The sequence below is a fragment of the Dipteris shenzhenensis genome, chromosome 15, assembly GCF_047967505.1.
Source record: "Dipteris shenzhenensis isolate YYH24624 ecotype China chromosome 15, Dip_SZ_1.0, whole genome shotgun sequence".
Taxonomy (NCBI): domain Eukaryota; kingdom Viridiplantae; phylum Streptophyta; class Polypodiopsida; order Gleicheniales; family Dipteridaceae; genus Dipteris; species Dipteris shenzhenensis.
Window position 1 is genome coordinate 11435470 of NC_141610.1, and position 26103 is coordinate 11461572.

The window sequence follows — 26103 nt, forward strand, 5'->3', positions numbered from 1 at the left end:
ATCGCTTCAGTCTCAATTGCAATTTCATAAGACAGATTGAAGTCGCAGTAAATTCCAGGATGTTCTTAAGTGCATGCAATTCAAATTAGCATTTGCTGTGTTTTTTATTTGTGAAGCTGCAAGTTTCTTTATTCAAAGGAGTTTCATTCCTCCCAATGAGAGGTTCAAATGACACAATATTATAGAAAATGAACCAGCTAATTTTGCCTATATCCATTGACTTTCCAACTCTCCTGAACAAATATAGTCTTTGCATTTCACAAAGCGTTTCTTTCTTATTCTTTGTATGCATGCACCTTTGTTTTTCATCGCTATTAACTTAGGACCTACAATAGTTTTTGGCCCACAAATTTCCAATGCTAGCACATTTAAAGCACTTGCTCCTTGAATCTTAACATTTCTCACGAATATTTGGAAGCTCCTTCACACCTTGCTTTGATTGATATACAAATGGCATATCATGAAACCTACACCAAGCCATCCTTTTCTTGATAAGCATACCTGATGATGCTTTCGAATTTCAAAATATCCTCGCAATAACTCTCGCTTAAAGTTGCAATCTCCACTCATATTTCCAGCTCGAATCTGTAATGACAAGTTTAGTCTCTCTCTCTCTCTCTCTCTCTCTCTCTCTCTCTCTCTCTCTCTCTCACGGTGCACCTATGTAGCCCTCTCCACTTGTAGCCCGTTCGTAGCTAGCTGTCGTTGCTTGTAGTCAGCCCGTTTACTTCTCCGTCAAAGACTCTCTCTCCATCCCCTAACCCCAAGCTGGGTTTGAAACCCATCCCAGCTTGGGGGTTAGCTTCAGCTAGAGGGTGACTTGTAGATATGGCTCAAATGGAATGGCTTGACTATCTTCGAAATCTCCCTCTATTGTAACCCCAACACCACCAACTTCTACAAGGAAACCTCTTTATTCCTCAACCGCCAAGAAACCCTCTCCCTACGCAAAGACATACTATCAAGGTGGTTTTGACCGACCTATCCTTGGACAGTACGATCAGATTTATTTTCTACAACAAAACGTGAGAGATCCACAGCGACAAGTAGACGCTCTCACAGCTCGAGTACAAGCTCTCGAAGCATTTGAAAAACAGGACGTGGCTGATGAAGCAATGCAAACATACAAGGCTTCCCCTCCTAACCCTCAACTACTTTCTACAGCGAAGGATCTTGTACAAGCTGAGGTACAAAACATTAAAAAAGAAGTGATTGTAGAGACAGACACAAAGGCAAGCAAGACTGATATCCAAGCAGAAATCAAGGAACACGAGAGAATGCATTGGAGATTAGGATTGGGGGGCTTCCAGAAGGTTGGTTCAAGTTGAGGACTCCTACAATAAGACTTTAGCAAACATCAAAGTAGCTACTCTAGCATTAAATGCGCGGGACACGATGACAAGGATTCCGTGACTAATATTCATAATTCCAATGGACATGTTGTACTCACAGTTAGTCCAAGGGATATACAATTAAAGCTTCTATGCCAATCATACAAGCTGAAAGGTACTAAGATTTGGATAGCCGGAGAACTCACACGAGCCCAACTAGCCCAAAAAGCAACGGAACTAGCTAAGGTCAAGGCTGCTAGGAAAGAAGGAAAATGGACAGTGTCTGTCACGGGGACGTGGTGGTGATGGTGAAGTGTTTAAACTAACTGTCACTAAATTTAGCCTAGGGTACCAGGCTACGGGCCTTAGTTAATGCCCAAAAGGCATCTATGATTTCATGTGCAATAAGTGCAACTCCTAGTGCTATTAGAGTGGTTTCAATTTTTAAGGTCCTTGGTTTGGTTCAATGGGGTCATTCTTTAAAAACTGACCCCCTAGAGATCCTACAAACTAGGGTCATTGGTTCCCAAGCATTAGGGTCATGGTGTGCCATCTGCCCCCTAGATGCATTAAAATCCCACGCCTCATTTTGTACATGTGTCTGCATGTGGCTTCTCTGCTTGCCTTGTGGCACCTAGGTGTCACGCCTAGAAGTCCCTAGAAGGCCCTAGCGCCCTTCCTTTCCCTTCCTTGCTGATTTGAGACTTCTCTCCTACCAGAGCAGCCTCATTCTCTTCATGGCGGATTTTTGCAGCCTCCCTCTTGCTGGCTGAAGTCGATTTTCGAGCTTTCTTCGCACAACAGTTCTCCTCCCCTTGGCGCTCTCTGTTGCTGGCATGCTTCTTGGACCTAGACGCCTCCATTCTGGGCCATTTTTGAAGCTTTTCTCGACTTTCTTCGGGACAGAAGTTCTTTCTTGCATCTGAGGCCATATTCTTGGACACTTCACTCCTAGCCTCTGTCTGGTGCAAGGCACACTGAGTTTTGAGGTGTTTTGTGGGCTGAAAACTCCATTCTGGTGGACGCATTCATGGCGGATTTGCTACAGCTTGCTGGACGCTCTCTTTTCTCATCCTTTCTGGTGCTGGAAGACCCTCATAGGCAGCTCCCTCCTACCACAGTTTGTTGTCTGTTATTCAACCTACTTTTTGAGCTGTTCCAGGCTGAAACAGGCTCTTTCTGTTGGCTGAATTCTTACCTTCTCTTCCTACTCTATGCTGCTGCCATTCTTATTGAGTTTCTGCAAGGTTTGATGCCCTGCCGTTGGCCCGGGAGAGGATTGAGGCACTGGTTGTGATACTCTCTTCCTGGGGGCGCAGTGGCTAGCCTTGGGCTCAGTAATGGCTTGGTTATCTGTGAATGCAGTGCTTCGCATGCTGTCAGATTGATCTATTTGTGATTATGCAAGACTACTGAAAGGAACCAAAGGAATAGCACTAGGAGTTGGTCACTAGCACAGCCACGGGTTGGCGTTGTACTGGGTTGCACCTGCGGGTGAGCTCTTAAAGGGAGTCCCTTTGTATTTTTGAGCTAACCAGTACCGCAAGGGGGGCCAAGTGTTGGAGCCAATAGGTGTCACTCTTCATGCTTCTGAGTAGGGGCATTCTAGCCTCCCTTTGTTAAAAATGATGCTATACAGTGAAGTTTTATGCTCTAAGATTTGTTTGTGGACAATGGTAATGTTTTGAGTTGGCTGTATTTTCAGTTTTGTGAGATATTTGAGACAGTTACCGCCCTTTGTAATCAAAGGCCGGTTACAGTGGTTCACTTGCCGGGACCCTCATCAAATCATCCACAGGAGTCCCTGGGCAGCTTGGCTAGAGAAAGCAGTTGCTGATTTTGGTAAAGCCATCCATTGCTTTTGGATATGGAGCATATAAGGCTTGGCTATGATGCAGACTCAGAGTCTGAGCCAAAGCCACAAATAAGGGGAGTGTTGGGATATATCAAGGTGTATGCCTCAGGCACACCTTGGTTTCTATGTGTGAGAGTGAGATACAAGCCCTCCAAGTTCAGTCCTTTGTTTTTGACAGTTTTGACAAGTTTTTGAAGGTGATGCTACATAAGATGCTACTTTAGCATTTATGAGTTTTTTGAAGTTTTCAATAGCATCAGTACAACTGTGGCTTCAGCTTTGCTTTGAGTTGCTATACATGGTTTTGATTGGAAAGCTTTCATTTAGCCACCTCTGTGAAGCATGTAAGAAAAAGCATCATTGATTGAAATTTGGTCACTAGTCTTTGCTACATTAAATGCTTATATTTTAAGGCCTTTCAGTTGTTATTCTAGCCTTCTAAGAGAGAAGACAATGCCCAATACCTGGGTTAGACCCTCTCATGGCTACGATATTGAATATAGATAAGTTCAATGGAAAGGGCTTCCACACATGGCAGATGAAGGTGAAATTTGCATTGATAAGGGAAAACCTCTGGGGACTTGTCAAACCGACTTCAACTTCTTCTTCTACAGCCTCCAATGCTGGAGAATCCTCAGCTCCGACACTCCCAGCAAGGGATCCCGCTAGAGAGGAGAAAGCATATGGTATCATTGCTCTTGCTTTAGGAGATCATTATATTCATCACATCTCTAACTTAGAGTCTCCTTCAGAAGCTTGGCATAGTGCTAGCTCTCACATCTCAAAATTATCACTTAAAATCTCTTTCTTTGAATTGAAGATGGTTAGTGGCACTCCTTTGGCAGCCCATGTCAATTACATGCGGAGTCTTATGACTCAACTTGCTTCTATCAACTCTCCTATCACTACAGATAATGCTATGGCAGTGTTGCTTAAGAGTATGCCTGAAGATTATGATCATATTGTTACCACTTTGAAAAATCTTCCTAATCCTAATCTTGAAGGTATTATCTCTGCTCTCCAAGAAGAAGAAAGGCACATGGAGCTCAGGAAAGGCAATGACACAACTTATGCCATAAAAATCCAGAAGGGCAAGTTTACACCTTGCAATCATTGTGGAAAGACAAATCACCTCTCAAAGGACTGCTTTAAAATCAATCCATGCAAACACTGTGGCAAAAACAATCATCATGAGAAGTTTTGCAGAGCCAAAAAGAAAGCAACTTCAAAGACAGAAACTGCCAATCTACTTTCAGTTGATGTGCCTCCACAAGATGAGGCATCCTTTGAAGATTATGCTTTTTAAATCATCTCTATGTATGCTCCAGATCTCTCTTTTTATGTTGAGTCAAGGTACTCAGCCTGGATAGTCCTCCAAAAAGAATGAAATAAACTATTATGTTTTGTGTGTCTTTGTAAACACCTCTGATCACCTTATGATGTGTTTTGCTCCATGGTACCTCCTGCAGACATTGTGTGCATGTACATGCAGGGGAGATAACCATTGGAAGGTCTTTTGTATCCCTTTTGTTTACCTTACACCCATGGGAACCCTTGCTAGCTTGAGATCCTAGCCATTGATAGATCCATGACCACCATGAGATGGCATGAGACACCTTGTGCTAGCTGTATCCTTGACATAGCCTGAGGCATTCCCTTGAGGGGGGGTTTGTTGGGATATATCAAGGTGTATGCCTCAGGCACACCTTGGTTTCTATGTGTGAGTGCTACAGGCACAGTTAGGTGCCCATAAGCACAGTTAGATGGTGGTAAGCCATAGGATGATTGAGAGAATCTAGGAGCAGATTGAGGAGATGATTGTGGAGCTCTGAAGTCATCAGTGATGTCAGTGAGCATGTAAGAGGTGCCTACATAAGGACCTCACTCTTCTTCATTCTATATGCAACTATTCTGAATTTGTGTTCACTCTACTCTTTCCTTTCAGTTTACCAACTTTTTTTTTTTTAACACAGTTAGGTGCTAGAGGCACAGTTAGGTTTCTATGTGTGAGTGCTAGAGGCACAGTTAGGTGCCCATAAGCACAGTTAGGTGGTGGTAAGCCACATAGGATGATTGAGAGAATCTAGGAGCAGATTGAGGAGATGATTGTGGAGCTCTGAAGTCATCAGTGATGTCAGTGAGCATGTAAGAGGTGCCTATATAAGGACCTCACTCTTCTTCATTCTATATGCAACTATTCTGAATTTGTGTTCACTCTACTCTTTCCTTTCAGTTTACCAACAGGGAGCACAACCCGGCATAAGAATGCAAGATGCAGCCCATGAAGGGCAGAATGTTCCAAGTTGATGCATTGGGGCAGCCAGCTCCACAAGTGCAAAATCTTGTGGGTACAGTTGCATTGGGTGTTGACCCAAGTGTACAGGCAAATGCTATAGCAGTAATGCAAACACAGATGGCTTTTGTGTTGCAAGTTTTGACTCAGCTCAGTCAGAGCTTTGCTGAGATTGTGCATAATCCTGCTTTGATGCCGAGGGCAGAGGCACAGCCCATTCAGGGTACACAAATGCATGTGGGATAGACACTACCAGAGCCACCGACACCAGTGGTACAGCCACTATCAGAGCCACCGACACCAGTGGTAGTGCCACAGAGGCAGGGACCAAATGGGAATAAGCATGGTAGCAATGCTCAGAATGTGCAGCAAGGGCAGCAAGCCCAATCACAATATGCGGTTCAGCCTACACACTTTGGAGGAGGATCCATATTTCAGGCCATGACCTCACAGCCAGCCCCAAATTCTTTGTATGCTAATGTGGGGATACAGCCTGGACTGCACGGAGGCAGTCCCATGATGTCACACACTCAGCCAGTACCACCTGTGCCTCCAAACCCAGCTGTGGGGGGTGTTCTTCAAGCTACAGAAGGACCCCAAGGACAACAGCCTCTTTATCTGCAGCCCCTTGGCTATGAGCCCAGGCTCAAGATGAAGGACTATAAGGAAGGGGGGGCAGCAGTGAAGTTTGAGACCTTCAATGGTCATGCGGATAGGATGAAGGCTCTTACTTTCTTGCAGCAATTTGACTTGGCTTTTGCTGGAGGATACTTCAGGGAGTCCTCGAAAATCAGGAAGGCAACCACATTCCTTAAGGGTGATGCATGCAGTGGTGGTCTAACTTTCTCCTTCAGGGCCAAACACCTGCTACTTGGGTTGAACTTAAAAAGGCATTCTCAGCCGCATGGCTCACCACTACTTTTGAAGTGGATGTCATGACTCAGTGGCATAACTTGAATGCTACGGAATGCAGGAATCTAGAAGATTACAACAAGAAGTTTTGGGATGTGCTTTTACCTATGAGCTCTTAAAGAACAGTCCCCCATTTCAAAGCAAGCTGAAAAGTATTGTTGTGGTCTTCCCAAAGAGTTGAGGGACTATTGCACCAAGACACATTTCCAGCATGTCACGGTTGATAGAGAATGCCAACACAGCTTACTCACTCATGCAGGGCAGAGTCTCAGGTTTCAAAAGCAGCTTCAAGGAGGAGCCAAAGAAACCACAGCAAGCTGGAAAAGTCCCTCTTAAATCAAATTTTGTGGCAGGACAAAGGAGAAAACAGCAGCCCTCTTCTCTCACTCCTAAAGATAGGAACAAGTTGTTTGCTGAAGGGAGGTGTTTTCTCTGCAAAGAGACGGGTCATAGGGCAGCAGATTGTCCTAACAATAAGAGGAAAGAACGCAGAGCATGGGGCAAGCTACGGGATCAGCATTGTCTGTACTTCTTTGATTTAGGAGCCAAAGCAAATTTCATTACTCCTGAACTTGCAGCTCAATTGGGTCTTCGACCAGAGGAGATTGGTCCTCTTTGTGAGGCCAACATGGCTAATCCGGAGCTTAGTACTCCTGTCACTCCTATCATAGGGAAGCTATGGATTCACATTCAGGGATATGTGGACTGTGAGATTTCTATGTGATGCCTTTACCTAAGTGTGATGTTTTGTTGGGGATGCCTTGGATGTACCATGTGCATGCTATCATAGATACTCATGATAAGAAGCTTACCTTGACTTATAGGGGTAAAACCCAAGTCATAGATGTAAACTCGAAGGGGGAATCAGTCCTAGTTATATCCGCTTCGACGATTTCTTCTGTAATGAAAAAGCATCTTTCAGCGTATTTGATTTTTGTCAAAGAAAAAGAACCAGTTGAGGATAACTCTAACTTTTCCAAGCTAGAAAAACAGCAAACTGAGTTTTTAATTCAGTTTCAAGATTGTTTTTCAAATGAACTCCCAGAGGAGTTACATCCTGAGAAGCCACAAGATCATACCATTGATATCATTCCTGGCAGTTCTCCACCTAACCGACCACCATACAAGGTGAGTGCGGCACAACAGGAGGACATCATGTGTCAGGTAATGCATGGAAAGCTGTGTGTAACGCAGCCATTGAGGCATAAGGTGTTCACTGAAAGTCATGCCTATGCACGGCATAGGGGTATTGAGGCTACAATCAAAGCAGTAGAGCACTACTTTTATTGGCCTTCTCTACAGAAGGATGTTGAGGCTTATGTCAGGACATGCATCACGTGTCAAAAGGTGAAGTATGACAAGCAGAAACAGCCCGGTTTACTTCAGCCTTTGCCTATACCAGATAGACCATGGCAGAGTATCGCCACGGATTTTGTTTTTTATCTCCCTCGCACTCCTTCTGGTCATGATGGCATTTGGACCATAATTTGTAGATTCAGCAAGATGGCTCATTTCATTCCAATAAGGAAGAACATTACTTCCGAGCAGATGGCAAAGGAGTTCTTAAAATCTGTTTTCAAGTATCATGGGATGCCTGAGTCTATCGTGAGCGATAGAGATCCATGGATGACCAGCATGTTTTGGAGAGGTTTGTTTGATGACATGGGTACCTCACTGCTGTTTTCATCTTCTTATCATCCACAGTCTGATGGTCAATCAGAAGAGGCAAATTCCACAGCTTTGGATTTGCTGTGTTGTTATGTGTCTGAGCACAAAGCACAGTGGGAACAGTATTTGCCACTGATTGAGTAGGCATAAAACAATACAGTGCACTCTTCCACGGGTAAAGCACCGTTTGAAATAGTGGAAGGAGCGAGAAAGGTTCCCCCTATCTTGCATACAAAGGAGAAGATTTTTGTGGCAAATGAGTATGTGGAGGACTTGCGGGCAGCCTATAAATAGGTTAAGTATGCCCTCCAACGTAGCCAGGACAAGCAGAAAAGAGCTGTAGATAAGCATCCCAGGACCCTGGTCTTCACATAAGGTGAGTGGGTGTTGCTGTGTTTTCTTAAGACACGCCTCAGGAGCAAGAAAGGGAACGTAGAGCTGTACACCAAGCTGAATATGAGGTATTACGGCCCCTTTCAAGTTCTTGACAAGATCAATGAGGTAGCTTACAGGTTGAAGTTACCTAAGCGGTGGACCATCCACAATGCTTTCCATGTTAGCTTGTTGAAGCCTTTTCATGGAGAAGTGCCACAGGATATGCCAGTTGAAGAGCAACCTAAAGTTGATGAGCAAGATGAGTTCTTGATTCCTGAGCAGATTGTGGCACATAAGGAACGAAAAGTTAATGGTAGAGTTGCCAAACGCTATCAAGTGAAGTGCAAGAATTATCCTGCGAACGATGCGATCTGGATGGAAGAGAGTGAATTGGCAGATTCACCACAAGTTTTACAGCTCTACCTTGAGGCATTTGGTCTCGAGCCTACTGCGGTAGCAACTCATGCCGGTTCACCAGAACACATGTCTAGAGCATTACCATGTGCTCATTGGGGGGGTAGCACCTCCGCACCCACAGTGCAGACAGGCTCACAGGATATCTAGAGGTCGCTTGGTGACATTGCGGTTTCACCCAAGGCACTGATGCTGTTAGTGTTTCTACCGTGAGACTTCTATGCTGAGTGATCATGACACTCCAACTGGTTGAGACACTGCCATACGGATGGATATGCAGTCCTGCTGTATATTCACTGTATTTTTGGTACTTCATGTGATGTTGTACTATTGATTATGGACTGTTTATGCCTATTGTGACACCCTTTTCTATTTGCTGTAATTTTGGGACAGCAAACAAGATAGTTTGTTGTATCATGAGGGGGGTATGTCATGGGGACGTGATGGTGATGGTGAAGTGTTTAAACTAACTGTCACTGAATTTAGCCTAGGGTACCAGGCTAGGGACCTTAGTTAATGCCCAAAAGGTACCTCTGATTTCATGTGCAGTAAGTGCAACTCTTACTGCTATTAGAGTGGTTTCAATTTCTAAGGTCATTGGTTTGGTTCAATGGAGTCATTCTTTAAAAACTGACCCCCTAGAGATCCTACAAACTAAGGTCATTGGTTCCCAAGCATTAGGGCCATGGTGTGCCATCTGACCCCCTAGGGGCATTAAAATCCCACGCCTCATTTTGTACATGTGTCTGCATGTCGCTTCTCTCCTTGCCTTGTGACACCTAGGTGTCCCCCCTGGAAGTCCCTCGCCCTAGAGCCCTTCCTTTCCCTTCCTTGCTGATTTGAGACTTCTCCCCTACCAGAGCAGCCTCATTCTCTTCATGGCGGATTTTTGCAGCCTCCCTCTTGCTGGCTGAAGTCGATTTTCGCGCTTTCTTCGCGACAGTTCTCCTCCCCTTGGCGCTCTCTGTTGCTGGCATGCTTCCTGGACCTGGATGGCTTCATTTTGGGCCGTGTTTAAAGCTTCTCTCCACTTTCTTCGAGACAGAATTTCTTCTTTCCTGCATCTAAGGCCATATTCTTGGACGCCTCACTCCTGGCCGTCTGGTGCAAGGCGCCTGAGTTCTGAGGTGTTTGTGGGCTGAAAACTCCATTCTGGTGGACGCATTCATGGCAGATTTGCTACAGCTTGCTGGACGCTCTCTTTTCTGATCTTTTCTAGTGCTGGAAGACACTCATAGGCAGTTCCCTCCTACCAAAGTTTGCTGTCTGTTATTCAACCTACTTTTTGAGCTGTTCTGGGTTGAAACAGGCTCTTCCTGTTGGATGAATTCTTACCTTCTCTTCCTACTCTATGCTGCTGCCATTCTTACTGAGTTTCTGCAAGGTTTGATGCCCTGTGAGGTTGTGATACTCTCTTCCTCGGGGTGCAGTGGCTAGCCTTGGGCTCAGTAATGGCTTGGTTATGTATGAATGCATTACTTCGCATGCTGTCAGATTGATCTATTTGTGATTATGCATGACTACTGAAAGGAACCAAAGGAATAGCACTGGGAGTTGGTCACTAGCACAACCACGGGTTGGTGTTGTACGGGGTTGCACCTGCGGGTGAGCTCTTAAAGGGAGTCCCTTTGTATTTTTGAGCTAACCAGTAATTATATAAATACCGCAAGGGGCGCCAAGTGTTGGGGCCAACAAGTGTCACTCTTCATGCTTCTGAGTAGGGGCATTCTAGCCTCCCTTTGTTAAATGGTTCAATGATGCTATACAATGAATTTTTATGCTCTAAGATTTGTTTGTGGACAACGGCAATGTTTTGAGTTGGCTGTATTTTCAGTTTTGTGAGATAGTTGAGACAGTTACACCGCCCTTTGTGATCAAAGGCTGGTTACAATATCTCGTGAGGGTATAGCCCTCATCAAGGATTTAAATCAAAATCAAAAGACTCTTAGTCTTAAACTGATTTATGGCCGATTATATCTCTTTTATTTCAGTCTACAATGTAGGTAATCTAAATAACTTGGAGTTGCTCTTTGCACTCCTTGAGAGCTGCCTTGTGCCCTCCTAAATCAGTTATATTAGTTTGGAGGTTTCTTTGTTGTCCCATAGACCTATGATATCCCGTGGACATTCATAAACTCTCTCTCTCTCTCTCTCTCTCTCTCTCTCTCTCTCTCTCCGTCGTACACTCCCGCATAGCCTTGCATAGCCCTCTCTATCGTACGCTCCTGCATAGCCCTGCATAGCCCTCTCTATCGTACGCTCCTGTGTAGCCCTACATAGCCCTCCTAAATCAGTTATATTAGTTTGGAGGTTTCTTTGTTGTCCCATAGACCTATGGTCTCTCTCTCTCTCTCTCTCTCTCTCTCTCTCTCTCTCTCTCTCTCTCTCCCCGCCTCCCCTTCATCGTCATTTGCCGTTCAGTCTCCCTCCGTTGCCATTCATCATTCAGCCTTCAGCCCCCGTTGCTCCCGTTACTGCCAGCAGCAACCAATGCCTCCAACAGCAACCAGGGACACATCAATAGCAACCCCCCCCAAAACAAAAAACCGTTAACCTAACCTAACCAAGGTTGCCTCTTATCTAACCTAGCTTCGCGCTACTACAGTTGGGCTAAGGAAGCGAGCTACAAGCACTTGAGGGGGCGAGCTACAGGCGGTCGAGGGGGCGAGCTACGGACGCGGAGAGAGAGAGAGAGAGAGAGAGAGAGAGAGAGTCTATTAACATCCATGGAAGACCAGCAGGTCTAAGGGACAGAAAAACCCTATAGTACATCTAGCACATCTGTTTAGGGAGGACACATGGCAGCTCCCAGGGAATGCAAAAAACAGCTCCAATTATTTAGAGTACCTACATTACGGCTTGAAAACATAATCGGCCATGCATCAGTTTAATATTGAGGGGTCTTTTGGCTTGGAAATTAGTCTTTAATGAGTGCTACACCCTCACAGTATACTGCCCATTTCCCATCATTCCTAGCAGCCTTGACCTTAGTTGATTCCACTACCTTATTTTTCAATTGAGCTCGTGTAAGTTCTTCATCTATCCATATCTTAGCTCCTTTCAACTTGTAGGATTGTCGGAGAAGCTTGACCCGTAGATCCCGTGAGTTAAGCGTAATGATAGAAGAATGACCTTCAGCCTATAAGATATGAGTTGCTCTGGGTTCATCATCATCATCAAGAGCATCATCCTTATCAATTGTCCAATCTATGTTAGGCATGGCTGCTTTCACATGTGCTAAGGGGTAGCTGAAAGAGTCCTCCTCTTTGTACCATCCTTCAGGGAGTCCCCATATGCTGAACGTCGGCCTTATTTACCTTTGCATCAAACTCCACAATCACTTCCTTCTTAGCGGTCTGTACGTCGGTGTGAACTAGATCTTGGGTGTATGGGGGGAAGCCTTGCAAGACTTTACAACCTCATCAGTACTGCCTGATTGCCAGGTCTTCTAGAACCTGAAATCTAGGTATTGCATCCGCTAGTTGCATCTTTAACCCTCTTCTGGTCGGCCAGACCAGCTGGTCTTTCTGGCCACTTGTTTGGCTGATGAGGTGGCTGGCCTTTTGGCTGGCCTGTGAGCTGTTAGATTGCCCCAGAAATTGGGAATTGTCAGTTGCTTAATACCATCTCCCTTTTCTACTGGATGTTGAGACACTTACTATTCAGATGAGAGCTACAGTAGTTACTTTGCTTTGTTATGCAATAAAGGAAAGTCTATTGACACATATCTTGCAGTCCCTATATCTATACATATATATATGTATATGAAACTGGCCTCTAATCACTTAGAGGGCAGTGGAACTAAACCTTTAATCACTTCAGCACTTATTTACAGCTCACAAAGCATATATCACAACCATTAACCATTGCATGATCACCATTTGGCATTTACCCATTTGTTCACAAACAAAACCACTGAAAAAGGGATGGAGGCTAGAATGCCCCTGCTCAACAGACATAGACAAGTGCACCCGATTGGCCCCAAACACCGTGGCGCCCCTTTCGGTATTTCTTTATATTTCACAGTGAAATGATTACAAGTTGCATCTGGGAGACCTTCCTTGCAATTGAGCATGCAGGGAGGGGTGTCTCAGAATCTTTGTCTGTCATGTCTTCTATCTTGTCTCTCAGTCTTTATGTCTGTCTTCTAGTCTTGTCTTTCTGTCTTACTCCTAGTGTTCACTTAAGGAGGGTGTTGGAGATAAGTGCACACTAAGTGTACTATTTCCCTAGTCTACATTTGTCTAAGTCTAGTCTAGTCTTTGTGTCTTGAGTGTGTGCCATGTGGCACCTCTACAATTATCCCATAAGCACTCTTGCTTTATGTCTTGTACTTTGGCCCATATATTCATGGGTCACATCATTGCAATCTATCTATCTAGCTTGTGTCTTGTCTACACTCATCTACAAGGTAACTCTTTGTCTGTCTTTCAATTTTACTTCTAGTTTTCTAGTTTCTAGTTCTTCCTTTTATATTCCTACAGCCATGAGAGCTGAACTTGAGTCCATTCATGCAAATGGCAATTGGGAGTTGTGTGACTTGCCGGCAGGCAAGCATGCTATAGGCACAAAATGGGTTTATAACGTCAAGCGGAAAGCTAATGGCAGCGTTGACCGCTTCAAAGCCCGCCTAGTTGCAAAGGGATATGCACAGCAACATGGCATTAACTTTGAGGAGACCTTTGCTCCCACCTCACGCATTACGACCATACGGTGCATCATTGATCTTGCATCCCACAGACATTGGGAGGTTCATCAGTTGGACGTTAAGCCTGCCTTTCTTCATGGTGATTTACAGGAAGAGGTCGCACAACAACATAGCATTAACTTTGAGGAGACCTTTGCTCCCACCTCACCCATTACGACCATACGGTGCATCATTGCTCTTGCATCCCACAGACATTGGGAGGTTCATCAGTTGGGCATTAAGCCTGCCTTTCTTCATGGTGATTTATAGGAAGAGGTCTATGTCACTCTACCACCTGGCTTTGAGCCAAAAGGTTCTGAAAATCAAGTTTGCCGGCTGAAAAGGACCTTTACGGATTGAAGCAGGCACCCCGGCATGGTATGCCAAGATACATGCATACTTGACAGCCCACGGCCTTCAGAACAGCCCTACAAAGGCCACTCTTTAAGTCCAAAAGATGCTGCAGAATTTTTAATCCTCTTAAAAATTGCAGATTTCAAGGCTGATTTGCAGAAATCATTTGCAGTGACAAACATGGGCCCATTGCACTATTACTTAGACATGGGCTCATTGCACTATTACTTGGGCATCCAGTTTGCATTGAGGGGGATATAATGATGAGTCAGTCCAAGTACATTGGACAGCTCTTAGACTGCTTCCAATTTGAGGATTGCAAGACAGTTTCTACACCATTGGAGCTTGGCTTCCGTTTCTCCTCTGAATGTGGGAGTGCCCATTTGATGCCACCCTTTATTAGCACGCTTTGGGCTGCCTCATTTGTTGTGACATGAGTGTCCCACAGTGGCAACTGTTTCAGGCTTGGATCTTCATGCATATCATGGGTCCAGCAAGAAGCAACCTACAGTTGCTACTTCCAGTTGTGAAGCTGAGTACACGGCAACTTTCATAGCTACAGTACGTGTGTCTAGCTCTAGCAGATCTTGACATCAGCCAGCCGGCTTCTAGCTTCTACTACCATCTACACTGACAACCAAAGCTTTGGCGGTTGCACATAAACCAATGTTTCATGCGCGTACAAAGCACATTGATTCAGCTAGAGACATACAGTTGTCCTATGTTCCCAGGGAGGAAAACTTAGCAGATCTCTTCATGAAGGCTCTACCGCAACCCAATTTCGAGGCTTTTCAACTTGCCCTAGACTTGGCTCCATTTATTACATGATGATGATCTCCCTGTACTATCATAGGTTGCTATATCCATCTTGGACGAACATATGCAACCATGATAGATATTCCTGAGACGTTTCCAGGATACTTCTACCATACCATTTGTTAGCACTTAGCCCCGGTCAGGTCAACTCATAGAGTTGACTTCAATGGTCAACCATCACATTGACTTGGGGGCCATATAGGCTAACCCTTTTGTACTTTCTCATTATCCATTTATCCATTTGTAAGTACTCTCGCTTTCCTTCAGTTGTTGTTTGTTCGCTTGCATTCCACTCCCTTTCCATTGCTTCCCGCACCCAATAGATAAGCTATGACGCGACTAGAAGAGAATATGAAATCTTAAAGATCAACCCTATGCTACTTCATTCCCCTACTACCATTATGACTTTGACCACATAGTAGATTAAATCTATGGTGAAGCCTACTTCCGCATAAGCTCAATCCACACTACCATACAACACTCTTTCCCCAACACAGTCAACTCCACAGAAAAGCCCACATCCTCACTAACTCAATCCATACCACTATACAACACTCCTTTTACACAATCAAATCCATGGGAAGCCACCAGAAGGGTCACAACGCTTGGTATGGTGACCAGTGCAAAGTACTTGAGCAATATCGGCACTGTGAGACCAAACAAGGACATCCATACAAGAAACATTTATTGGAAAAGAGTATCCAGAAGGTCAAAGCGCTTGATATGGTGCCAAAAAGCCTCAAGAAATTAGTGTTCCTTATGCACCACAACCAATAACTCTTGTAGTATATTGTATAGTGGTAATTCCAAAGAATTTGGACTTGGGCACCTAGGTATCCTACCAATATTATATGACCAATATTATATGGGTAGTCATGGCTTTGTACGTGAAAGCAAAGCCAAATTGCGCACCACATAAGGACTATCCAAGGAGGTGAGCAACACTATTGAAGTGAAATAGGAGGCCCCTCTCTATTCCGTCCCCCTTCTTTGGGCTGTACATTGATGAGCTAGCCTATTTTGTAGATATTTTGGGTAGACAAGGATCGACACTGGCACAGACCATCACCCCATCTTATTGGATGTTGATGAACAAAACATTAAGTAGATATTGGTTTTTACCATCCCATTAGAGATTCTGTTTATATCTAACGTCTCATAGAATACTTCCATGCTACTTTGCTGAAGATTAAGTGGATTATCCTCCAAAAATCCAATTTTATATTAACGTCCGCAAGTTAGCAAATCTTGACACCATTACCTGCAAGCAAACCTTGTGGCACAAAAGATTTTTGAGTCATGAAAGGACATATTATACCTCCTTAAACTCAACCACTATTCTACTATAAATGAAAAGTAGAGTTTCCTTAAATCAGATGCTCTTCAGTTGAGTATCTATGATCCTTGCAAGTTGAGAACAACCTCGTCAATGACACACGGAATGTAACATCAGGCTACAACACCATGGACTATATACCTAGAACATTCCCAAACTCATCCTCTAAAAACACAACATAGTGCAGTTTCAATCTCATGATAGTCACTCATAAGATTGAAAACCATAAACTCCATCACGCATAGCAGGGACTAGCTACTATGACATCCCCACTGATGTCATCAGCGCCCAACAGTGGGGGTAGACCATAGTATAAAAGTATGCTCTCACACATACAAATCCACACACCCACACATACTTGAGCATCCATTTATACAAAGTCTTCGTACTGAGTTTTTGTCGGCACTCCGGAGGTGAAGGGCAAACTCAGCCATGACAAAGGCTAGCACTAAAGGAGAAGGCTAACACCATGGACTATATGTTTGGAACTTCCATCCATCACATATTTTGAATGATAGTTTATTTTGTACACGTGTTATGACTGTGTGTGGATGTTTGTGTCTGCAAAACTGTACAGTTCAGCTTTCTCCAACATTGTGCATTCGTTCCTTTCTCACGAACTTAACATCCACATACAGCTATTATTGTGCACACTTAGCTGGATTTTTCATCAGTTGTTGGACCATTATCGAAGTCTTCACATGCATCAAAGGGATATTAACCAGTCCATTGAATTCAGCTCAAAGGGAGCTCATCTCTCCCATAAAACTTCACGATCCATATGACACAATTCCAGTTCGATCACTCTAGCAAATTGCTGCTCCCTCCAATCGCCTTGCATATTGAGAGAAACTTATCCCAAACTACAGGTCATTGTGACCTCTGCTGGCACTTTGCCCAACTCTGCAAAATTACTGCATGATCAGAAGGAAAACATAGTGTTGCGTCAACCTACAGCAACATGACCCCAATCGCAAACTAGCACACCTGCAGCTGTGTGAAAGCACTCCTTGTACAAACAAGAATTCACCATATGAACCGATCATAAGTCCCTCCCTTGGCTGTAAACAATGCCTAGTGTTCACTGGTAAGATGCAGAGCAGATGAAGCCAATTCTTTCAGCGATATTCTAATCTAGGTAATGACAATGTCTGCCTATGTTCTCCATTAAAGCATCTTCCACTAGGAGGGATGCAAACTCCAGCAGTAGCAGTTGACAGTTGCTATTGCTTGTATATAAGAGGAGTATTTTGTCTCACACAAACTTGATGTAGTTAAAAAGATTTTCCACTCACATAGTCAAAGTATATGACTAGCTTTGAAACATTTTGCAGGATGCAATCCCTGATGTTTCACTGAAAGCTTACAAAAATACATCAACAATCACTTCCTGACTACAATAAATTTACATCAATACTCACAATTAAAATTACTGATAAATTCATCCCAATCATCCATTCAGAAGTGATTCTCTAAAAATGGAAAAAATTATGTGCCACAGTATGTCACCTCACTGCAGGCATGGTGAGCACAATTTTTCCAGTCCAAATTTGCTGCTCTACATTGATCATAGGCATGGATCAACTCGTGTGTCAAGATATGGTCAACTTCATCCTGGTATATAACAGTGTTGCTGCAGACTACAATCTACTGCACAGAAAGACAAGGACAGCAAATCAGTTTTAAATGAACCAGATCTTTGGCAGTCAATGCCACCATCCCAGTGCTAATGAGCATGCAGCCATCCTCCTTTACAGAACGATGAGTACTCTGATTAAAAGATAGACAAGTACAAAACATTACTCGAGGTCAGGTAACTCGCAAAAGTGCACAAATTACAACACAAAAGAAAAACATCTTTTTCCAACACATGTACAAATGTCAATAATCTAATTTACTTAACTCAAAAGATCCCAGCCCCTTTGAAAATCAAGTCCATCCTAAACTTAAGCTTGAACCACCATCGAAGCAAAATTAAGCATAGCTGAGAACTACAATCAGATAAAGCATAACCTCAGAGGTAAATTGACTTAACCATTTTGTCAACAAGAAATTCCCATAAATTAAATGTAAGCGCACTCCAAAGCTATGACAATCTTCTGTACATCTTGTTGATTCCCATGCACTCTCATTGTTAAGCATTTCAAGATCATGTTCCAGAACCCATTATGAGGCAGCAAGACCTCTATAAAAAAAGCAAACTATTACTGTACAATTGCTTTGGTCCAGGGAAGTCTTCAATGCACCACATGCACTGCAACAATAGACAGAACACACCATGAGCATGATCTCTATATAGCTAGACAGAGGAAAAATACACACCCCTTGCTTCATGTCATAGCCTCCAGCTGCAGCCATGTTGCACACCTGTGCCCTAAAAAATTTCCGCCCAACATGACATCCAGCCTTCTCAAGGGATTCCCTCATGTATTTCACCTTTGGATCTGTTGCAAGCATGCCAACTGAGTCTCTCTCTCTCTCTCTCTCTCTCTCTCTCTCTCTCTCTCTCCCCATGTGTGTGTGTGTGTGTGTGTGTGTGTGTGTGTGTAGGGGGGGAGAGCACATAGTTGCCAAGAGTTTCTGAAACGGGAGGTTTCAAACGGGTTTCATACGTTTGAAACGGGTTTCGAAAAATGAATGAAACGGGTTTCATTCGGAATGTGAAAATATGTGCATTTATACCTAGGGTATGCATCATGCCATATACAAAAATGTGCAAATAAAGATTGTAAGTGACTCCATAGTGCAGACATGATACAAAAAACATACATATCAAGTATAAGCACCATACATACTGAATCCTGATCATACAAAAAGCTAGTCATCAATGATCATACATTATACATACTAGAGTACTCAATGATCATCTTCACACATACATAATGAATGATAATACATATTGAATCCTGATCATACTGATCATACATACTGAATACTGATAATAATAAAAACTAGAGTCATCAATGAACCTCCCAAGACCTCCATGGTGATGGACCATGAAGGTAAAAAGGTCAAACTACAAATGGAATCCAAAGTACTGTCTATCAATAATAAGTGACAAAGTCACAAATCAAAAAGTCAAGCCTCATCATCAATGTCAGCATCTTCCTCCTCAACCAAATCCATGTCCTCATCAGCCTCCTCCTCACTGCTACTGGAACTCCTAGAAGACTCATAAAAAGCATCCTCATGAGATGCAGGTGCAATCGAAGTACTGGCACCAGCTGCCTGGGAGGATCGGTGCGGTGAGATGAAGCCGTGATCTCCTCGTACGACATGGCGTAGATATCCCTCTCCTCAGGTGGAATCACCGGCATCTCCTTGCACTTTGTGATGTCGATTTTGTAGGGATTCACCTACCGAGGCTCAATGGGGTAGTCTGTTTGCTCGAGCAATCGTAGATTGCAGTGGCAAAAGACCAACCTCTCCAATTGCACAGTGGACAATCTGTTCCTTTACAATTTAGTGGCAGCTTCCAATTGCTGAGCTATACCCACATGTTTTCAAGTAATAAGAAAGTATTGCCTCTAGGGTTAAGTATTACCAAGTGGGGTGCCTTAATGCCATATTTAACCCACCAAGAAACTGCTGCTAGCTGAGTCTCTTCTCTCTGTGCATTGCGTGATCCAAAAACACCGCTTCAGTTAAAGAAAAGAAGATGCTCACCCTCCAACTTCAAAAGCAGATCATCATCATCTCCCACAATCTTGCTCATATAAGCTGACCACCCATCCTCTAATTCTCTGTAGAGATATTGCTGCTCATTCCTCCATAGAGGATGAAGGATATGAGCGACAGTATGGATTGGCCTATTAAACCAATCCCAACGCGTGTTCCAGATCTCCTTAAGGTCTTCAATCCTTCATAAGAAATTATGAATCAAAGGCAAAACCGATAATGTTTAGAAAAAATAAAAACATAGATTAAAAGGAATTCTAAGCATTGCCACTTTGCTAATTGGAAAAATGCTAAACTTCAAAGGATGACTCATGAGTACGGGATACCTGTCTGCAGATAGGTGAGAAACACATCAAGGGCTTCCCCCACTTTGTCCATGAACTCATAGAGAAGCCCAATGGTGCTCCCCTCCATATTTGTCAATCGGAGAACGCCGTACATGGGGTTCATTGTCTTCACTAGAGCTGCAGCCTCCTCCCACCATGCATCTCTCATGACCATGCGGCTGAAACCAATTGCTTTGGGCTCATTCCTATCCCCCCATTGCTGCCAGTCACAGGAAACAACTGTGCGCAGCAAGCCATGCCGCACTTGAACAACCCTCTCCAACATTACGAACATATAAGCAAACCATGTCTTCGAGGGCTTTAGAAGGTCGAGGTCACTATTTTCCCTGAACATGCTCAAGACCTTGGGTCTTTTGGTTACAAAATTTACCATGCTCAGAGCTTTAGAAAATATCTGAGAAACCCAAGGCAACTTTGCCATGTCCTCAATGGCAAGATCCAAACTATGAGAAGCACATGGTGTCCAAACTAGTGGGAAACTCATCCTCAAGCATCCTTCCCATGGACACACAATTGGAGCCATTATCTATGATCACCTACACCACATTTGCTACACCAATCTCAAGAATAGCTGTGCGCAAATGAGACGATATATATGCACCTATCACCACTGTCCCTCAAGCTAATGCATCTATAGCACGAAGGAACATAGTTCCTTTGCAAGAGGAAACTAGAATGTTGTAGACATTTCTTTTCCTCACATCTGACCAGCCATCACATAGCAAGGTGCAACCATACTTCTGCCATGTTCCCTTCAGAGGCTCTACCTCTCTCATCAATGCTTCTTTCTCATGGCGAAGCTCTTTTGTACGCAATGTCTCATAGCTCGGACCCTCCCACTCACACCCAATACACTAGATAGCTCGCATAGCAGACTTCCAACGAGCGGTTTGAGTAATATTGAAAGACAATGCACATTGCACAAACAACTTTGTTACCTCTCTAGTTGCCTCCTTCATAGCTGCCTTTTGCATGGCTGCCTTCATATCTCCTCTCTTAAACAAGGGAAGGGCACTTCTTTTAGCTATGGGCCTGGAGCCTGAAGACTGCAACATCTGCAAAATGTCATTCTCCTCCCTCAGTGATGCTGGAATAGCTGAGATATTTAATTCAAGCTCATCCCATGCATTGACTCTATCAATTGGAATCCCTAGCATTTTAGCTTTCCAGGCCTTCAAGCCATCATACACCTCCTTTGGCACACGAGAACAAGGGCCAATACCAAAGCCCTTTGTTCGAGAAAAGTGAGCCTGCAATCTTTGAAATGTCCCATGATGCGGCTCAGCACAAAAGTTGCAGGTCCACTTGCCTGTGCCACTCTTATCATAGTGTGCACCAGAAGAATTGAAGGTGACATTGCTCCACAATGCACTACCTTTTCGAGGCATCTTCTTGCTTGCAAAAAGCGATGTAGAACAGCAAAAGTAATTGCAGCTTTGCAGCCTACATCATGCATGCAAGATGAGCAGATGAATCAAGAGAGGAGCATTAGATTTCAGAAAAATCAGAAAGAGCAGATTTCAGCCTGCATGAAAGGATGCAGCGCCAAAATTCAAGAAGAAGGGTAGACCGTAGAAAGGACGATTGAATGCACATTGGGGATGATTGGGGGCACATACGGGCTGCACGGACAGAGCGTACGGACGTACGGAGTGCACGGGTGTACAGCGAAATGCGTCAAATCGCTTTTTTGCCCCCTTTTGAACCCTTTCCAAAAATTGGGGCTGTATGAAACGCATTTCATATGCAACTATGGGAGAGCAGCTATGGCATTTTGGATCTCCTGCAAGCCCGTTTGACGTCCCCGCCAGGCCCCCCATACTGTCTCCGTACAGCCTGACGTCCCGCGTACTGTTTCCGTACAGCCTGACATCCCCCGTACTGTCTCCGTACACTCGATGATAATCAAGGCCGATGGCTGATTATACAGTGTCTCATCCATTTTTGAATTCGCATCCGTTTATGCGCCTCAATCCTCTCGTAGTAGAGGTTTGATTTGGGCTGATATGCACAGATACACTTGGAGACAACATGCCTCTTTTGTGGAGATTTTAACAATGCTCCTCAGCAGGGTGACAACACTTATGGCATACTCATATGTTGGCTTCTGAGCGCCATCACTGGTCTAACTTATTAATTCAGCTAAGCCATGATGATCTCTGGAAGGTATCCTTTGTAGGAATTGTTGCCCCCCCATACTTTAGAGATAGTCGAGACATAATGACAAGTATTTCATAATATCAAGTTGCTTGGATTCTTAGTGCTTCAACAATGCACCTGGCCATGAGGCATTGTTACATGTATGAATAGAAATCATAAATAATACAAAGTGTTGTTTCATTCATTGTTAAGATTGTATTTATTAAGTTTGCACCTCTAGATTGATGGCTCTCTATGGTCTATGAATGATAAAGCGATAGATATTTGTAATTTTAAATCTATGTGGATATTTGTATATTTGTCTTATGCAAGAGAGAGAGAGAGAATAAGAGAGGGAGAGAGGGAGAGAGATAGATAGATAGCAATTAGAGTGTGCAAGAGAGACTGAGAGAGAGAGAGAGAGGTTGAGAGTTGAGAGTGCAATAAGGGACACAAATAATGCACCTAGACATTGATAGAGAGAGAGAGAGAGAGAGAGAGAGAGACTATGAGAGAGGGAGAGAGTTCAAGGACACAAAGGGAGGGAAAGAGACAGAGGGAGGGAGAGGGAAGGATGGAGATGGAGAGGGGGATAGAAAGAGGGAGATGGAGAGTGGGACACAGAGAGAGAGAGAGGGAGGGAGAGGAGGAGAGAGAGAGTTAAAATTGCATTTATTCATTTGCACCTCTAAATTGAGAAAGAGAAAACAAGAAAGTTTATTAAGGTCTTCAAGAGACTATGAGACTGAAAAAAAACCGAATATAGCTGATCCAAAGGGTGGAGCTGCTACCAAAAGAATCACACCCTATGTTGCCAGGTTATACTTTTCAGAAAAATGCTCAGTCTTCTTCTCGGGCCCATTTGGATTGTTGGTACACGATTAATCCTCAGCACAATGATAATCTCACCACCAAACTTTGGGTCGATTATGCTTTCACGCATTCTGATCATGCCCCTCTATGGTTGAGGATTTCTCTTCATGACATGCCAGATGATTGGCTGACACACAAAAGGCTGCTCCTTGTCAATAACAATTATTTGGAGCATAATGAATATTAGGCCATGGTTAAGAATGCTTTTCAGCCCCTTTTGCAACAGTCGCATTTTGACATTGATTATGCTTGGGTTGCTTTTGTTGCCAGAATGCAAGCAGTGATTCGGGACTATGGCAAAAATTATATGAAGACTTGAGGGAGAAGGTGGCCCAGGCTAAAGTTGATTGTCAGTCTTTCACTGAACTTAGTCATTTCAGGGCTCTTTCAATGGAGACGACCTGAAATGACAGGCTAAACATGGTCTGCAATGTAATGACAATAGAAAATGTTCTAAATGGGAGACTCGGGCACGACAGAGGGCTTTCTTGGATAAAGGATGTTCGTCTAAAGCTTTTTTTAAGAGTCTTCAATATAAGAGGCATTCTGAAAATATTTGCGAGGCTCTTCTTTCTGATGGTGTTCGGAACTCTTCCCGAGCACAACTTGTGAGATCCACCCTCACACGAAGTTATTTAAGCAAGGCAACATTTATTACAGCATGTCACTCCTATTCTCTCTCCAGCACAGGCTTTGGAATTGGAATTTTATTTCACTGAAATGGAATTAAGTGATGCTGTCAAATCATGTGGTAGATCAAAATCCCCTGGTTGGGATGGGCAGAATTTTTCCTTGCATATTGGAATCTCTTCAAGTCTCCTTTGCTACAGATGATAAACACTGCTTGGCAAAATCAACACATGCCAGATTCCTGGAAGAAAGGGCTTGTAAAGCTTTTGCCTAAGAAGTCAATCTGTGAATCACTGCTTAAGCATATCACTGACAATATTGCAAATGCTTATGTTGGGATTGAATATGCCAAGTATACAGAGCAGTATATTCTCTTATTGCAAGTTGACATTGCCAAGGCTTTTGAAACCATTCAATGGAATTTCATTCTGCAGACTATGCAAGCTTTGGGTTTTGGTCATAAATTGCAGCATGTTATCTATTGGCTCTATAGTGACAGTAAAGCTGCATCCATATTGTCAAGATATCTCGGAATTTTGGACACTCCGTTGTTCGGTCTGCCAGCCATTTTCTATGCCATAGCAACTCATCCCATGCTTCAATATATGGATCATTTGGTGGCGACTAAGAGATTACATGGATTGGAGATTCCTAGAAGCCGACCTATGGTTGCTCAGGCATATGCAGGTGATCCTTTTTTTGTGCCACGAAACACTGAAAGGGATCTCTCCATGCTTATGCAAGCTCTTTCTTTATATGGACTAGCTGTTGGTCTTCATGTGAATTTTCAGAAATCTCACCTGTTGCCTTTGCATTCAAAAGACTGGCATAGTCTTGTATGGCCAAGTGAAATTATTTTGCCTACTCAGTTGGTACGCCATCTTAGTTATCCTCTTGGGTGGACCATTACTTGTTGTCAAAAGATTGACTAGGTCCTTGTCAAATTAAGTTGCCTTTTTACGCAAGTAGTTAGTTGGTGTTGAATTGGAAAAAGGGGACAGTATGGATGCCTACTTGACCTCTCAAGGACTAAAGACAGCAGCTCATATATCTATATGAATCCAGGAACATCCCAAAGTCATCCTCTAAAAATACAACACGTAGTGCAGTTTCAATCTCACGATAGTCACTCATAAGATTGAAAACCATTCCATCACACATAGCAGGGACTAGCTACTACGACCTCCCCACTCACATCATAGAGAGCAGCTCATTGACATTGATGAGATTGTGCCAGATCCTCCACTACACTGAGTGGCCTTCTTGATTCTTATCAGGGCTTCACTACGACATTGAGGTTAGTGGCCATGGGTAACCCCAACCACTATACCTTTGCACGTTGTTTTTGCAAAAGGTGCACAGCTATGCAAACCAGGGTGCCTCCATGAATGTTGATCAAGCCTTTGCCACTAACCATAAAGGCAAAGGGAAGGGGGGCAAGAATTTCAGCAAGCCTAAGAGTAATGTTGGTACCTCATCTCCTTCTAGCAAGGGTGATGGCAACAATTGTAGCAAGCCACGCCATAACATTTCAAAATGCAAAAAGTGCATTGCTTCAGAGAAGAAGAAGTAGCCACAAGAGCAACGGAGTACATCCTGGGGAGAAGGAACCTTTGAGGCGGATGACTATCTTGAAGACAAAGTAAAGCCTAGTGAGATGACCGAATTGGATATATCTCGTGCCAAGGGTGAACAACAAACTACAGATAAGGATCTTGGTTGTCATGACAAGAGAAATCACTAATCCGTGATTAGTAGACATTAAAACATTATTATATATCATATGTCAATGGTGTGACATGTATTTGTATTTATGATGGACACCGACCGATTTGTTATGGTGGTGGATCATCTGAGTAGATAGGACTAGTTGAGCTGGGAGCTGTTGCTTCAGACGGCATTAAATTTGGACATGTGATACTTATTTTATTAATAAAATGTGCACACACGTGTCTAGGTCCTAGGGGCAATAGGAAGGGAAGGGTGCATTAAGGTGCATTGAATGGTAGATGCATGGGTCATAGACTAAGGGTAGGTGTAAATGGGAAGATGGAACTTGAGTGATCTCAAGGGACATTAATGAAAGGGTATCACCCTTTCATTGTAAATCTCACGTAGCATTCACCTTGCAGTCATCTGCCATCTCTCTCCCGCCTTGCATGTAGGTTGAAATAGAAACAAGTACTCTCACAAGGGCGCTCTTCCCCATTGGAGGGCCAATCGGCATTCAAATTCTGCATGCATTGCACCCATCTGCATTCTCGAGAAGGCTGGTTTCTTCACAGTTGGTATCAAAGCTTCGACAATCCACTGTCGGGACGGCAAGAAAACGAGAAGAAGCGAGAACGAGGGAGGGCACAAACGCACAGGACAACAGCCAACGCAGAAGGCACGA

General features: G+C 43.6%; 1 protein-coding gene and 1 pseudogene across 4 annotated transcripts in view; both read right to left on the minus strand.

The window, feature by feature from the left end:
• LOC147893357 (Ku70-binding family protein) overlaps positions 1–26103 on the minus strand; it is a 60257-nt gene that overhangs the window by 21444 nt on the left and 12710 nt on the right. For all 4 annotated transcript variants that reach the window (XM_087385857.1, XM_087385856.1, XM_087385855.1 and 1 more), the window contains exons 2-4: positions 18364–18485; positions 17551–17688; positions 502–585 (exon numbers count right to left, since the gene is read on the minus strand). In XM_087385857.1, coding sequence (XP_087241983.1) covers positions 502–585; positions 17551–17688; positions 18364–18485 — 344 coding nt within the window. The remainder of the gene's footprint in view (positions 1–501; positions 586–17550; positions 17689–18363; positions 18486–26103) is intronic.
• LOC147893358 (uncharacterized) lies at positions 19120–21454 on the minus strand (annotated as a pseudogene).